Source organism: Podarcis muralis, chromosome 12 (genome assembly GCF_964188315.1).
Source record: "Podarcis muralis chromosome 12, rPodMur119.hap1.1, whole genome shotgun sequence".
Taxonomy (NCBI): domain Eukaryota; kingdom Metazoa; phylum Chordata; class Lepidosauria; order Squamata; family Lacertidae; genus Podarcis; species Podarcis muralis.
Window position 1 is genome coordinate 35,532,195 of NC_135666.1, and position 16,162 is coordinate 35,548,356.

The window sequence follows — 16,162 nt, forward strand, 5'->3', positions numbered from 1 at the left end:
ATATTTTTCTACCTGTGCATCATAGACATCCTTCAGATCGTCTTGAGCTGCTTCTTCTTCAGTGCTGTTTTCACCACTTTGACTCATTGCTAAAATGAGAGGAAATGAAAGACATTTATAACACAGGCTTATTGGCTCCATTCCCCACCCTTCACCAGAAGGTCCCTGAGCAGAAGGTACAGCGATACAAAACACAACATTAAAAAGAAATACAATCACAACTAGAGTGAGTCCTAAAATGTGTGTCTCAAGGCCAAGTTAAAGAGATGTGTCTTCAGCATTTGATGAAAGCTGCACAGTGAAGGTGCACCTCTGTGGGGAGCTCTTTGGGGAGGGAATGCCACAACTTAGGAGCTGCCACAGGGCTCTCTCAGGTCGTCATCACTCACCTGTTAGGGAGGAGGAACTACCAAGAGGGCCCCCTCTGCTGATCTTGACACCTTAGAGTGGCTGTGAGTAAGGAGGCGGTCTTTCAGATATCTGGGGCTGTAGTCATTTAGGGCTTTAAACACTAGCACGAAGACCTTGAATTGGCCCAGAAATGCAGTGGCAACCAGTGGATATAAAAGTTCTAATGGAAGCCACAGCCAGCAATGTGGCCGCTGCATTTTGGACCAGCTTGACATTTGCAAGTCATCTTCAAGGGCAGCCCCACACAAAGCCCATTGTAATCATCCTATGTAGAAGTTACCAAGGTATGGAGTCATCTCTCTCCAAAAGGGGCCATAATTGTCTGATCCCAGCAGGTTAAGGGGTGGAGATCCGCCCCCTGAAGGAAGCCAGGACAATGATCCACCCTAGGCCTTGCAGCTGGTGTGTGTGTGTGTGTGTGCACACTTATCACACCTCTGATGGGCTTAGGCTGTATAATAACGACACTCAGAAGGGCTTTCGCTATACAACCCCAAACCCTGGAATGCCCTTAGACTGGAAAATGTATAGAAAATAAGAAAGCGGCAACTCAGATGAGTCAGTTTCAATTGGTAAAAATATAGCTCAAGGGGAAAAAGAGTTAAGCTCTTATTCTCCAAGCCAGTTCAGGCCTCCATATGGTGGTCATTTTAAAGCTTTTAAGGCATCAGGGCATCTCCCACATCACATATACTTTGTTCTAGACAAGGTCTATAAAAGTTGGCATAGATGTCATATACAGGCACATGTTGAACCACAATGTGCTTTAAAATTTCTATTAACCATATATAAATATGCTTTTAAAAAAATAATTCTGTTGTAGCATTTTTATCCTGTGGGGAAGTAAAGGAACTGAAAATGCCTCTTCTGCCTCTTTTGTGCATCAAGCAAATCTCAAGACAAACAGGCTGTCTATAAATCAAATTTTCAAGCACAACAAAACTCCAGGCAACAGAGTTGGAATAATTATTTTGCCATAATGCCACTTATGTATATGGCACTTAAAAGAGTAGCAGAAACAAAGATACAGATCTCTGCTCCGAGGAGCTTACAATTTGTCCCCCTCCCCATTGTGAAAATGCAAAGGCAGAGGCAAGCCTGACAGAGAAAGGGAACATCATTTAGTGTCAAGCCAAAACTTCATGAAAAGCCAAAACTTCATGAAAGACATGGCTTCTAAGAGGAAGTTCCAGGCAGAACAGGAAGCAAGAGTGGAGATACATCGGAGCTAAAGATGAGTAAAGGAGCAGGTCGCATTGTCTGTCTTGATATCAAAACAATATCAACTCTTTAAACTGCAGCACGTTGTGCTCAAATTTATGAATCACCTGAGAAGGAAAATTATATACTGCATTTTTGCTACAGTTAAGAACTCATGAATATCCCCAAGAATTCATGAATACTAAAACAAACATATGGCTGTGAAAATTAGGTGGTGCAAAATGTACTGTGCAAATACGATGCTGAATTTCTCTCATAAAGTATCAAAATTGGGCAATAATTTTACACTTTCTGGTACTCAACTTTATTCTTTTTTTCTTTAAAAGTGAACATTCCCTGCTTTATCACCACCGTAATGCAAAAAGGTGGGATGAGAAAAATGCTAGAATATGTTGAGTCTTTGAGAGTTCCTTCAAAATCTGACATGACTTACAATCTCTGGGTTGTAGCCAGGCCATGTAATAAAATTTCCTGCTCTGCCAACATAAACTGTGCTCCTCCATTCGTCCTCCAGCCAAGAGCAAAGGAAGCTACTTTTATTGTTTTAAATACAAAAGCAGTGTTTATGAGAGCCACACATCTGTTTGGTGTGGCACGCACAGTGTGACTAGAGTGCAAAGACTGCAATCAGGTTTTATTACAGCCACTCCCCATTTCTACCTATCCTATAAATCCTGTTCTAGCCATGGAAAAGGTCACCATGAATAAAAGAATGAGAGGATGTTAAATGAGCATCAGCTTGCTGAAGTGCAATTTCAAATGCGTCCATCTGCAAATGAGCCGAAGGAGTTCAGGTTGTTGATTTTTTAATGGTCACTTAAAGATCAGGAGGCTATGCCTTGATTTAATTTCCTTGCTCCCTTGTGGGCTACAGGAAGGATTTTCCCTTCAAGATATTCTGTAAAACCAATAATAATGTAAAGGCTTGCTCCAGGAAAGAGACTCGGTATAGTTATACACAAAGGGGATTATTGTTCCTGCTAAGTAAGGCTTATTTAATTTCTTCAGAGCTCTTTTAGAGAGAGAAATAACCTACTTTGACCTTAATGGAAGATTCACTTAAGATGGGTAATAATCATATGTCATTTGTTGCAGCCTAAATTAAGACTGGTTCAGCACTTCTATTATAACTCCCTGCTTTCCAGTAGGTTACCACTCAACTGGAGATAATTCTGTTCTAAAATTACAATCTGGCAAACGGAACCCCCACACAAGAGATGGTTTGCAGGGGACCTTGAGAGATGAACATAAGGGCAAGGGTCTATAATCAGACCTGTGGGTAAAGTTACACAACCCCTAAAGTGAAATCAATTCCAATTAAGTGTCTTTAATATGTATCAACTTTTTGAAATCTTCTGTTTCTAGAATTTGGATTTTTAACAAAAGGAGCTTGGGTTTAATAGCTGGAATAGAGATACTGGGGATATCTAGCCAATAAACTGGGGATGAGGGAGAGAAACAAATCATCACCAGAGATAGCAAGATATGCCTAAATATGTATGTAGTACATATAACACTATGCCTGGCTGTGATACAGAAAAGGGGGTTGTTTCCAAAGGAACAAAAGCTTAAATTTAAATGCAGTTAATATGTAATCCACTGTGTATTGCTTCCTGAGATCTTGGGTGTCCACTTCCATCCAAAATGGTATTTAAATACAAACAGCAGACATTACAAGAGACGTCAGGCAAATGCAATGAAATTCCTTTTTTAAAATATAGTAGCGTAAGGATCATCTGGAGTTATAAGGTCCTAACAACATATTTATATTTTTTTAAGCTATCCACTAAGGCATTATTCAGAAGCTCTGAATATGTATGGGCTGCTTATATATTTTATAAAATACATGTATACCTCACCTTTCTTGTTAGCTTATTGCAAATGCTCATTTTGTGTCATACATAGTCCAGAACTTCCTTGGTTAAAAAAACAACATTGTTTTTAAGTGTTTATTCCTAATTACAAAAAGAGCCATAAAACTCTTGGCATTTGGCTTGTCTATTGCACTGTGTAGGTTTAAAAAAAAATTATACTACTTCTGGTTGGCAAGATAAACTTCTCTACACAAACTAATGAATTATGGGGAAGAGATTTTTGCAGCCAAACAGACTAGAAACAATAAAGTCTAGGAAGGTGTGAATTTCCTCCCTTTAACTTTATAGGGTGTTAACATTTAACACTTACCATTGACCATTTTGTGCTGAATGATTCAGCAGACACACAGGCTAGTACCCTTGTTGGCATGTGAAGACCCCACCCATGTACCATTGACCCACTCATTAGTAATGTTCTTCAATTTGCAGGAAGGGATCTCAAAGCATTTAAGACTAATTGACCATAATAATTTGGTGTGTGTTAATGGGCCATGGGAGGTTCCTTCCTTGCCACAGGACTTAAGGTTAACTCTTTCTATAGACCAAATTCCAGGGACCATACACACAAAAATTAATACCTATGCACTATCCATTCTTAAGGAAATCAGCCCTGAGTGCTCACTGGAAGGACAGATCCTGAAGTTGAGGCTCCAATACTTTGGCCACCTCATGAGAAGAGAAGACTCCCTGGAAAAGACCCTGATGTTGGGAAAGATGGAGGGCACAAGGAGAAGGGGACGACAGAGGACGAGATGGTTGGATAGTGTTCTCGAAGCTACCAGCATGAGTTTGACCAAACTGCGGGAGGCAGTGGAAGACAGGAGTGCCTGGCGTGCTCTGGTCCAAGGGGTCACGAAGAGTTGGACATGACTAAACAACAACATTTAGGGTTTAGTCGTGCACTCAGTCGTGAAATCTGTTCAGCAATGTTTTTAAGTCTCAGCCTTCATCCTTAACCATTCTTGTTATCTATGCATTTTGGCACATGCAAAACCAATGATGTCTCCCATCTGTTTTTAGCCTTTTTTTTTTAATTTTGGGAAAGATTTGTATTCAGCTGGTTTGAATAGTTCTCTTTGTGACACTTTATGCGACACCTTAGTTCTCTGCCAACTAGCTGATAGAGAGCATTTTGTATGCTTTTGTTTCAAAATATATGCATAGGCAGGACAAAGCAAGAACCACACAACTTAATGACAACCCAGAACATACGCAGTATTGAATTCTTGCATTCTAAGCCATTTCAAACCTTTCCTGAGTTTTTTTTAGTTTCTTTGCTTTATGTGGTTTTACAATCCTCCATATAGGATTGACAATACATTGCAAGTATTATACCTTTTTTGGTGCTATATGAACATAAGAACCACCTGCTGAATCTAGCATTCTTATGTCACAGTGGCTGACCTGTGGAAAGCTTTATTATTATTTAAGTTCCTTTATCTCCTTGTCAAGCTGTGGAACCTCCGTCTGCTTAACTTGCCTTGATGCTTGTCAGTTGCAGCTCACGGACAGGCTCCCTTTGCTAGCTTAGTCTATATTTACATCTACATAACTGCGGGACGCGGGTGGCGCTGTGGGTAAAAGCCTCAGTGCCTAGGGCTTGCCGATCGAAAGGTCGGCGGTTCAAATCCCTGCGGCGGGGTGCGCTCCCGTTGTTCGGTCCCAGCGCCTGCCAACCTAGCAGTTCGAAAGCACTCCCGGGTGCAAGTAGATAAATAGGGACCGCTTACTAGCGGGAAGGTAAACGGTGTTTCCGTGTGCGGCTCTGACTCGCCAGAGCAGCGATGTCACGCCGGCCACGTGACCCGGAAGTGTCTCCGGACAGCGCTGGCCCCCGGCCTCTTGAGTGAGATGGGCGCACAACCCTAGAGTCTGTCAAGACTGGCCCGTACGGGCAGGGGTACCTTTACCTTTACCTTTAACTGACAGGCTGTGTAGGCATAGGCAAACTCGGCCCTCCAGATGTTTTGAGACTACAATTCCTATCATTCCTGACCACTAGTCCTGTTAGCTAGGGATGTTGGGAGTTGTAGTCCCAAAACATCTGGAGGGCCGAGTTTGCCTATGCCTGTTCTAGTGCATTGTTGTTGTTTAGTCATTTAGTTGTGCCTGACTCTTTGTGACCCCATGGACCAGAGCACGCCAGGTACTCCTGTCTTCCACTGCCTCCCGCAGTTTGGTCAAACTCATGTTTGTAGCTTCGAGAACACTGTCCAACCATCACGTCCTCTGTCGTCCCCTTCTCCTTGTGCCCTCCGCTCCATCTTTCTGAGCACGCGCAGGCTTCAGCATGCAGGCAAGTCTCCGCAAGCAGTAGGAGCGCTCCCGCTGCTTGGGGAGAGGTCCGCGAAGCCTGGTCGCGCTGAGCTCAGCGCGCGCAGGCTTCAGCATGCAGGCAACTCTCCGCAAGCAGCGGGAGCCCTCTCGCTCTCCAGGCTTCAGCGAAAGCCTGCATTCGCCCCATAGGACGCACACACATTTCCCCTTCATTTTTGGAGGGGGAAAAGTGCGTCCTATAGGGCAAAAAATACGGTACACCATTGATTCAATAAGGTATACTGGTCTGAATCCAAATTAGTAATACATATATTAGTGGTTTAACTCACAGCGGGTGGCGCTTTGGGTTAAACCACAGAGCCTAGGTCTTGCCAATCAGAAGGTCGGCGGTTCGAATCCCCACGACAAGGTGAGCTCGGTCCCTGCTCCTGCCAACCTAGCAGTTCAAAAGCATGTCAAAGTGCAAATAGATAAATAGGTACCGCTCCGGCAGGAAGATAAACGGCATTTCCATGTGCTGCTCTTTTTCGCCAGAAGCGGCTTAGTCATGCTGGCTGCATGACCCGGAAGCTGTACACCAGCTCCCTCGGCCAATAAAACGAGATGAGCACTGCAACCCCAGAGTCGTCCGCGACTGGACCTAATGGTCAGGGGTCCCTTTACTTTTACCTCTATAGGAAACACCCATATAAAATGGACTTTTATGTTGCTTTTGTAGCAACAGTTCCTGCCGCGAAAGAGATAAGAGGTTTTTAGTTTGAAAGGCAAGTTGTTTCTGATAGTGGAATCCACTGCAGCAAATGCAAATATGCACAGAAAACAAAAGCTCTTGCTACATATGCAGCTCTTTCTCCTCCTCCCACCAAGCAAGCATATCAATTTTTTACATCCCGGTTGTCATTTCTGTATCTCTCCTATCCATTGGGATCATTGTGGCAAGAACTGCCTGTATCAAATTTAAGTGTCATTGATGCTAGATTTTCCCCCTCTTGTTGAAGTGTTCTTGGGTGTCCTCATGATTATAGCGTGTAATTTAAATCAATCTAACTATACATTACTCCAGTGTAATGCTGTATTTTTTTAAACTGGAAGCCTTATGAAATGCAAGGAAAATTCCTATCTCTGGTGTGCAAATGGTCATTAACTTTTTTTTAACCTGAGGTGTAAAGCTAATATTGAATTTGCAGAGAAGGCTACTCATTATGCTAGTTTAGTTTCCAGATAGAGAATCAGTCCCGAAGGATCTGTTTCTAAGATACCAAATAGGAAACAGGATTCTACCAGCCCATCTCTGCAAATATAAAGGAGTATTTGCTAGTGTTTAGAAATAAGCAGCAGATGATAGCTTATAGCAGGATGTTAAGCAAGGAAGAAAGTCTTATCATTAAAAAAGCCATCTGCAATTAAAATTAAAAATTTAGAATGTGGCCTGTTTGACATTGCATTACACACGGAGTTAATTAGTGTTCATTTTCTCTACTCTAGCTAAATTGACCGCAAGAGAGATAAGCCACAAATTTAAGCACCAGAAACTAGGCATGCTTGCATTAAATAACAAGTATTAAAATGCTATGTACACTGACTTATAATCTACAATGAGTACCAGTTATTATTATTTTAAATCCATTTCCTGAAATAGGGGTTTTTTTTCTCCATGTCATCAGTTAACCTAATTGTTCCACATGTAAATGTAAGTGATTGTCAGTGATAACATGTCGCATGATAACATGACATGTGAAACCATCATCAATGATATTTGCCCGTCATTTTCTTCATTGTTTGTACCCAGTGGCCATTACTATATAAAATCACCAAAAAAAACCCAAGACAAGTTAAAGCATATCCATTTTCAGAGCTGCAAACTATGAACACTTAAAATTATAAAGTTCCCAAAATAATTTAGAATTTAAAAAATCTCCTTGGCAGTAAATATTTTTCTGGCTTTGTAACTTTCTTGCTGCTAGCGCATGTAAAGCTACCATCTAATTTTGAAATCATCTGATTGACCTTCTAAAGAATATTGGAATGAATAGGGGGATCTATTCCTAGGTGAATTGTATAAAGGGCAATAACGAATACAGTGGACAATGTATTCAACCTGGCCTGATCCACAAATACAATGACTGTCACTTGTTATGTTAGTATATTAAAGAATTTACCAGTCAGATATTTTGTGGGCATAGTTTGAAATCTGAACAAACAGGAATAAAGTTAGGTAAGCAGCCCCTCTGTGGTTGAATTTAAATTTATTCTACCAAATTTGGGATTTGGAATTCTTCATATATTCCAATATCATTTTGGCATCTTCAGCAAAAATGACATTACAGATCTTTCTGTCAGAAATACCCTAAGATGCCATTACAAGGGAAGCTAAATAAGTAGACATTGTTACAACATTGTGCCTAGGCTTCTCTATACTGAGTGTTTAAATGCTGGCGGGTGGAGCTGTGGTCTAAACCACTGAGCCTCTTGGACCTGCCGATCAGAACGTTGTGGGTTTGAATCCCCACAACAGGGTGAGCTCCCGTTGCTCTGTCCCAGCTCCTGCCCACCTAGCAGTTTGAAAGCACGCCTGTGCAAGTAGATAAATAGGTACTGCTGCGGCAGGAAGGTAAACAGCGTTTCTGTGCACTCTGTTTTCCATCACGGTGTTCCGTTGCACCAGAAGAGATTTACTTATGCTGGCCACATGACCCAGAAAGCTGTCTGTGGACAAACACCTGAAGCAAGATGAGCACTGCACCCCATAGTCGCCTTTGACTGGACTTAACTGTCCAGGGGTCCTTTACCTTTACCTATTTATGACTGCATATTTTTAGAGAAGGGAGAGACGTACTTCAGGTTTAGGCAGTGCACCAGGTGTACTGTGCAACACACTAGACAAATAGTATGGCATGTGAGACTCGTATATTTATCTGCTAACATGATTAAGCACAAGGTCAGAACACAACCCTGCTCCCTTGCGAGACAAGGGTCCTGGAAAGAACAAACTTTTGGATAGCCACCAAGTCTAGGAAATATTTGCCATCACTGTTTTTAGCTCCTTTGGGTCCCCCGCCCCCTTTAATAGATGTGTATTCATCTAATACTGTAGTGTCAGCTTAATAGTGTATGAAAGGTATGCACTTTTTCAACCTGCAAAACAATGCACTCCTGTTGTCTTTATAAGAGCCTAATAAAGAACTTTAAAATTAACTCTTTTAGTTTTCTACGTTTGACTCACAGAACAATCCCCCTCATTCAAAGAAAGGGGTTACAGCAGGAGCAACAAAGAATCCTGTGGATTTTCTTTTTTTTTTAAGAAACTTGCTTTCCTTCAATGTACCACAAACCGCTGCTGAAAACTCCCCAGGCTTTGTAACATGGGCATCACGCAAGCACGATTATTCCAAAGGTCTCCTGGGCACATAAAACTACTTGTGAGGTTCTTTAGAACTTTGTTGTGGTATCTTTATAATCCCAATACTGTTTCTTCTGCATCCTATCCTGAAAGGCGTTTCCCCATTACTGTCCTGTTTAGAAGATAGATCTTATCTTCTCTGCTGTCTTAGAAGAATTAATTGCATTTTTGATAACCTATACCTCAAGTCTGTTCCTGTTGTGACAACTTGACACTATTTTTCTTACCAGCACATGACTTAGCTTCAGAGACACTTCATTCTTCTTCTTAACAATCCACAAAAAAGTCTTTTTAAATCGGATGGAATAGCTTTTGCAATAAAAAGTCCTTAAATTATCATTATGACTGTTTCTTTTCATATGCTGCTGTAGGGTTTTTGCTTTGGATTTTTTGAATCACGTCCAAATCTCATTTAAGTTCCTAAATTATTTGGCACAATCCTCCTGGTTCAACCCCAGAAAACACTATTACTGGTTATGCTTTTCTATAATCCAGTTCTTTCCACCTTATTTACTTTTTGAAGAAGCAAACCATGAATTCTCCACTATAACAAGGACACATCTGATTCTCATACACAGCCATCTGCATTGTGGAATGGATCTTTTGGGATTTCTAATTACATTTTCCTTCATAGTCAGTTCACAGTAGGCACTAACTTGCAAGTGTGTACATCCCACACCAGCAAAATTTGCTTAAAGCTTTAAAATAACAGCAGTACTGTTGCCAGATAATCTGGCTGCAAATCTTTACTCAAAAGCTAATGCTTTTCCATACATGAACATCGAATCCATCAACAGAGCTCCCAAATTTTGCAACACTGAAAAAAGTAATCAAAGCACCCTATTAAACCAGCTCCTATTATCAGAGTGTGTATTGATAAAACTGTACTATAATTAAGCCTGCCTGATTTATTATTTTAAAAATTATTAACTTTTAAATCAACTTTTACAGTCACGATTGGTCCAGAAATCATCTTACATGCATTACTTCAAAAGAAAAGATGTTGTAATATGAAGTAAAGTGTTCAGTTCAATAGTTTAAGAAGCCTGCATACAGACTCAAACTTCCAAGTACTGTACTTGCCACTTCAACTACTCAACTCAGCACTGCAGAGTGACTAATACCTAAAATACTGTACTACACTAATTAAGATCTAATTCCACTAGCAATAATACTGTTCCAGATCTGGGGTAACAGAGTTTGGGGGTGCAAGGGAACTCATAACTACTAGAGTTAGTGAATGTCAATCTGGAGTATTGACGGAAAGATGCCAGGGCAGTGGAAAATACAGGCTAAGTCTTTTTTCCAGGCCAGGGCCTCACCTGGGATAGAAGTTGTTGAGAATGACAAAAGGTGTTGGGAGCAAATGATTAAGCTATCAATGGAAACCGTCAACCAGGCAGGAGGCTCTGCAGGTGATGGGGGCGTGATGCCATATATGGGGGGAAATGTATCCTTTTGAAATTTAGGGGTTGTGGGAAAAGGAGAAGTGGATGAGTTGGTGTGAAGGCCAGAGCATATTGGCAGGCTGTGAGAGAGGCACAGATGTGCCTGGGAATCCAATGCTGGGCTGCGGTGAAGGATAGGGCCCCTCCTGAGGTGAGAATGCTGTGAAATCTCTCTTTACTTAAAGCTTCCAGTGTAAATATCTGTAAATAAGTCTTATTTCAAAGACACTGTAGACTCCACCATGCCTCATTGTCCCCAAAGGAACACAGACCCTGGTTGAGTGCCAAGACCCTTAAGAATCTCATGCACCCTTCCACAGATATTGGGGCAGCCAATGACACTATTCTAGTTCCTCTACCAACCCAAAGCCCACACAGTTTATTGGTGCTGTTCACTAACTGTTCACAACATCCACATTTTGGAAACTCTCATTTTGTACCTGACACAACGTTAAATGACTGATGTTGACAAATGCCTGAAACATGGAACAAACTGAGAGTAGCCACAAATCAGGCAGTTATGCTTTTCCATGTATCCCATTTGCCTTTGTTGAGTATCAGCAAGCAATACATACAAGTAATATTAACGGAAGTTAAAGGAGTGGGGGGGGCAGGAAATATATTAAGGTATATCCCTTTTGTATATTTCTCAAAGTCCACATATCATGCTCATGCCTAAACCAAACTATGATGGGCTCAGCTTTAAAAAGAACAGGTTCATGCAACCTTGGCAAGCCTTGTGATTTAACTCATGTGTTATATTTAGGAAGAAAGATTTATTTTTTTTAAAAAAAAGGAAAAGTCATATGGTACTATTGCAAAACATAACTCTTATGCATGGTTGGTGACAAAAAAAAACAATCTTCAAAATCTGAATGTATACGTTTCAACTGAAGGCAATGGATATACAAGCATTAATATACAAAATATAAAAAGATAAGCAAAAAGAACACTTGACTTGTAGGAGAAGCTGTTACAAACAGCTTAGACTAGTAGATCAATTATTATAATAGCTCATCAGGTGAACATTTACTGAAGAGTAGGAAAGAAGGAAAACAGAAGAAAATGTCAAGCAGTTCTTGTCGCATTAAATAAGCTTTATACTATATTTCTTTCTTTTAATATGGTCTGAAAATGCAAAATCCAAACCTGAATACACTCACCTGATTTTCTTGCCTTAATAGCAAGAACAGCCGCCAATTCTCTCTGCACCTAACACACCAAAAAGACAAAGTGTTACAGTCGTGCCCATAAGCAGGAAGTTGTTACATACACTGAGCAAACCATCTACTCTAGCAATCTGGATCTCTTAAGAGTTAGGCTACAATCCTCAGCACAGTTGTCCAAAAGAAAGAGCCGCTGAAAATTGTTCATGCTTCTGAATGAACTCAGATAGGATAGTGCTATTTCCTAAGTGGCAGTATGCTCATAAAAAATATATTTGATTCAGTTCAGCAATTAGCAACCACATTAACACAACTGGCATAAGCAAAGATAGCTACACAAAAGGAAAACAATATGCAACTGTTCGTTTCATCAGTGCCATCATCCTCCCTCCCATGCAGCTTAATGGATCAGCACTGGGTGTTTATAGAACATAATGGGTGGTTTCCAACGAAGTGCTTCTGTTAGCACTTCTGGCTAAACAACAAAACTTATCCTCTTCCTAGAGGCTCCCTAAATCTGTTCTGGGGGTTCTCCCAAACCACTGAGGTAGATTTGGGAGGGGGGAGGGAAGGCACACAGGGCACACAAGGAGAGATGGAGAAGAAGTTCTGTTGCACAATCAAAAATCCTTGTGCTAGAGGAAGCACTTCATTGGTTACCACCCAATATTTATGTCATGAGATGTTCCTTTTCTACAATAAAAGGTAAAAGGTTCCTTCTACAACACCCCAAACATCACTGAATGCCCTGAAATTACTATCAGCAGAAGCATACAGCCAGTGAATCTATGCGTTGTGCTTTGTTATAATGCAAAGATTAATATCCAAGGAGTCTTCTTTCCTGGCAAACAGCTATTGCTGTGACCATTATGGCCAATGTAGGAAATACTGGGAAAGCATGAGATTGGATCCCATATTTCAAAAAAGAAATACTAATATCGGGAGCCACATAAGCGCGTAGAAATAATTGCCTATCAAGTGAGCAAGGTTTTTGTGCAAATACTTAATTTCACCCAAAAAAGTGTTGTTTTTTTTAATTTACCTAGTATGCATCACTGCCTTTGGAACATGACTGTCAGCTTATCCCTTACTATAGGAGTGGGATAAGAGTACATAATGCCATATGTGGTGGTCCTGTCCACAGACTCAATCCTTTTGGGTTGCTCTTTTTGATGAAGTTCAAAAGATAACACATCACTGCAACTGACACTCCTTAATCTCTTTTTGAATAGCAACAGGGATACCACTAGCAAGATTTCTATTGGCCACCTTTTAATGGCTGTGAGGTTAACAATAGCTGAAATTTGGAAAGACCTCAAGGGAGCAACCATTGACCGCTGCAGGGAAGATTATTTTCTTGGTGCAACGATCAGATTATGTTTTTCTTCTTCTACAGCCACTTCATTGGCTGCCCATTAACTCAAATATTTTATAAACCTCTTGTCTTTACTTCTAAAGCTCTTCATGGTCAGTCTCTTTCCTATCTCTCAGACTTAGTGTCCTAATATACATCTAGTCACTCTCTTTGTTCTTCTAATTCTGTGCTTCTTATTCATCCAAGTGCTTATTGTGTCTCCATCCTTTTCCTCTTGCTACTCCATATGCTTGAAATCCTCTTCCAGAACATTTGTGGGCTCACTTCATATGTTCAAATCTCTATTTAAAATATTGTTTTCCCCTGAGTTGTTTTGGTCCGGCTACCTAGTTTTATTCACTGGGTTGTGTATTGTGCATATTAGACTACTGATTTTTATTGTACTGTTCATATTTGTTGTTTCAGATTGTATACCCTTTGGTGCAGAATTTATTGTTTTAGTTGTGCACAGAGCCACATACATTAATGGTGCTATATAAATAAATGTTAATTATTAATACAGGTACCATAAAGCAAAGGTGAGGAACTCTTGATCCTCCAGATGTTGCTGAACAACAACTCCCATCATGCCCAGCATGTGTGACCAAAGAATAAGGATGATGGGAGTTTTAGTTCAGCACCATCTGGAGGACCAAAGTTCCCCACAACTGCCATAAAGTCCGATATTTGGCATATGTGGAAAAATTAACAAGTAAAACAAGAACAGCACAAGGCCTCAGAAAAAGAATTCTGAAGAATCCCCAAGAATTCCTTTTTCTTTAACTTTCAATATTGGAAATGGAATTTGCACATTGGCATTAGCTTGAGATTGCTCCAAGCACTCAGCACTTCCATATATCAGCAAGAGTTCATATTCATATTAATCATTTTTGATATCCCCTTAATAATCCTTTTAATAATTTAAAGTCTACACAGTTGAAACCCAGATGGATCATCATGAGGGAAAAGGTCAGATATCATGGTTACAAGATTAGAGATGACATGGCCATGGAAAAGATGAATACTGTAGATCAGTCATCGTGGAGATACCATCTGAGACTACTGTCAGATTCACAAGGAATCATTCAATCAATTTATGCAATTAGTATGTTCAGGACCTTTCCTGCATATGCAACCCAAAACTTACTGAACATTAAATTTCAAGAGATTGACACTGTGTCGACCAGTAAAACCGAAGCAGCTTTCATAAAGGTTGTAATCACCCAAATTTAATTATTACTTTATGGAACCCACGGATCTCTCTTTGAAAAGGAACAGTAAAAAAATAATAATCATTTTCAGGCCAGGAAAGATTTACATTTAAAAAAGCACAAATTAAGGCTTTCTGCAGATTTAAAACCTGAAGTGGAGAATGCCCTTGTATATTCAATATCCTGCGAACTTTGGGGGAAATTTAGTTTTTATTCTAACAGAGTGCAAGACTAATTCTTTCTCATTATGCTTGCCACATATTTTGCCAGCTTAAGAAATTAGTTCATTTTGAGACTCCTAAATAATATTAGAGATGGGGTGTGTGTCTGGATATCTTAGACTAGTAAGCATGATGGGTTAATATTTGCATCCTGATGTTAAGACACTTGCTCAAATCTTTTGCTGCTTTGCCTCTCAAGGGTTGTGCATGTGTGTACCAAATCTTCCAAGAAAGCCAAATAGCATACAATAGAGTTAAATGTTTGTGTTCCTTCCTGTTCTTGGGTTTTTCTATTTTTCTATGCTTCTATTTTATTTATTAAATCTGTCAGTCGCTTTATCTTGCCCAGGGAAACCCAAAACAACTTGCAACCATACAAATAGACAACAAGCCCCCACACAGATACATTTCAAAGGGAATTTCAAAGGTGGAATTGACATCTAGGGCGGTGGGATTTCTGAAAGACGATGCTTTGTCCTGGATCTTAGGCAAGTCAATCGAAAAATTCCGTCAACTCAGGCAGGGAGACTGTTGGGCAGTGAGGCAAGTGGTAAACCAGCAGAATCTCTCATTTATCCCGGTTGCTCTACACCAGAAACACACACACTAGATCCCTACTCAACTAGACAGAGAAGTGACATTTCTATAGACGACAGCAACCCATCTCCTTGACCCTCAAGTTTCTGTACCATTTCAAATACAGCCCACATATCAAATATTCATTCTTTTATGTTTCACATGTATTACACTTTATTACACACTATGCCACATTAGGAAGGATTTCTCATCAGGTGGAAAGACAAAGCAGTAAATGTAATTTATAATAATTAATATATTATGTTTCTGACACAAAAGCAAATGCTTTGCTGTTGTTTCCTGCAACCTGACCAACTTGGCACCATTCCACACAGCTATTATCGCTCAAGAAGTCCCTCGCCCTTCCATTGTTTCAAACAAGTATGTGTTTCCTTTTACCAACAGGTTCTAGCCAGACTCGAGAAAAAGAAGCTTGTACTATTAATTCTGAGAAAATATACCTTCTAAAAGCTCAGTTACAGATACTGAACCCTTGTGGGAATTGAGCAGGGGGAGATACAAGAAAACATACCTCATTGGTTCTAAAAAGCATTCTGCCAAGTGACAGGAAAAGCAGTATTACACACGCAGGCATAATTAGTTCTTCACTAGCCTTGGCTTCAGTTCATGTGGCTAAAATTCACATTAGTATTTTATGTGTCGATTATTGTTACACTCTGAATTGGCAAACAATCCTTCTGCACGCATTTCAACACTGATAAAAGCAGACCTTTGTTCACTTTGTGGAAATTTTGTATGGGGTTTAGACTCCCAACAATTCCAATAAAACTATTTACTCAAATAGTTCGACTATTTTGCCTTGCTTTAAATATAGGCAACCCCCTATTTACGTGGTGGTTATATTCTGGGTCATCGCGCACATTGGCAGAGCGTGCATAAGCCTGCTTGTCCCCGTTCCATCCTCTTCTGGTGCTGAACCTGGCACGCGCATGCGTGGTCACACATGAATCGAACATGTGCAAAATGGGAGTTGCCTACAATG

General features: G+C 40.3%; 1 protein-coding gene and 1 long non-coding RNA gene across 3 annotated transcripts in view; one reads left to right on the forward strand and one right to left on the reverse strand.

Annotated features, from left to right (window-relative positions):
• LOC144329323 (uncharacterized) overlaps nucleotides 1-16,162 on the forward strand; it is a 349,880-nt gene that overhangs the window by 122,075 nt on the left and 211,643 nt on the right. The window lies entirely within an intron of this gene.
• Nucleotides 1-16,162, reverse strand: part of RAPGEF5 (Rap guanine nucleotide exchange factor 5) — a 122,111-nt gene that overhangs the window by 83,421 nt on the left and 22,528 nt on the right. For both annotated transcript variants that reach the window (XM_028750093.2, XM_077937004.1), the window contains exons 7-8: nucleotides 11,795-11,843; nucleotides 13-89 (exon numbers count right to left, since the gene is read on the reverse strand). In XM_028750093.2, the coding sequence (XP_028605926.2) occupies nucleotides 13-89; nucleotides 11,795-11,843 (126 nt within the window). The remainder of the gene's footprint in view (nucleotides 1-12; nucleotides 90-11,794; nucleotides 11,844-16,162) is intronic.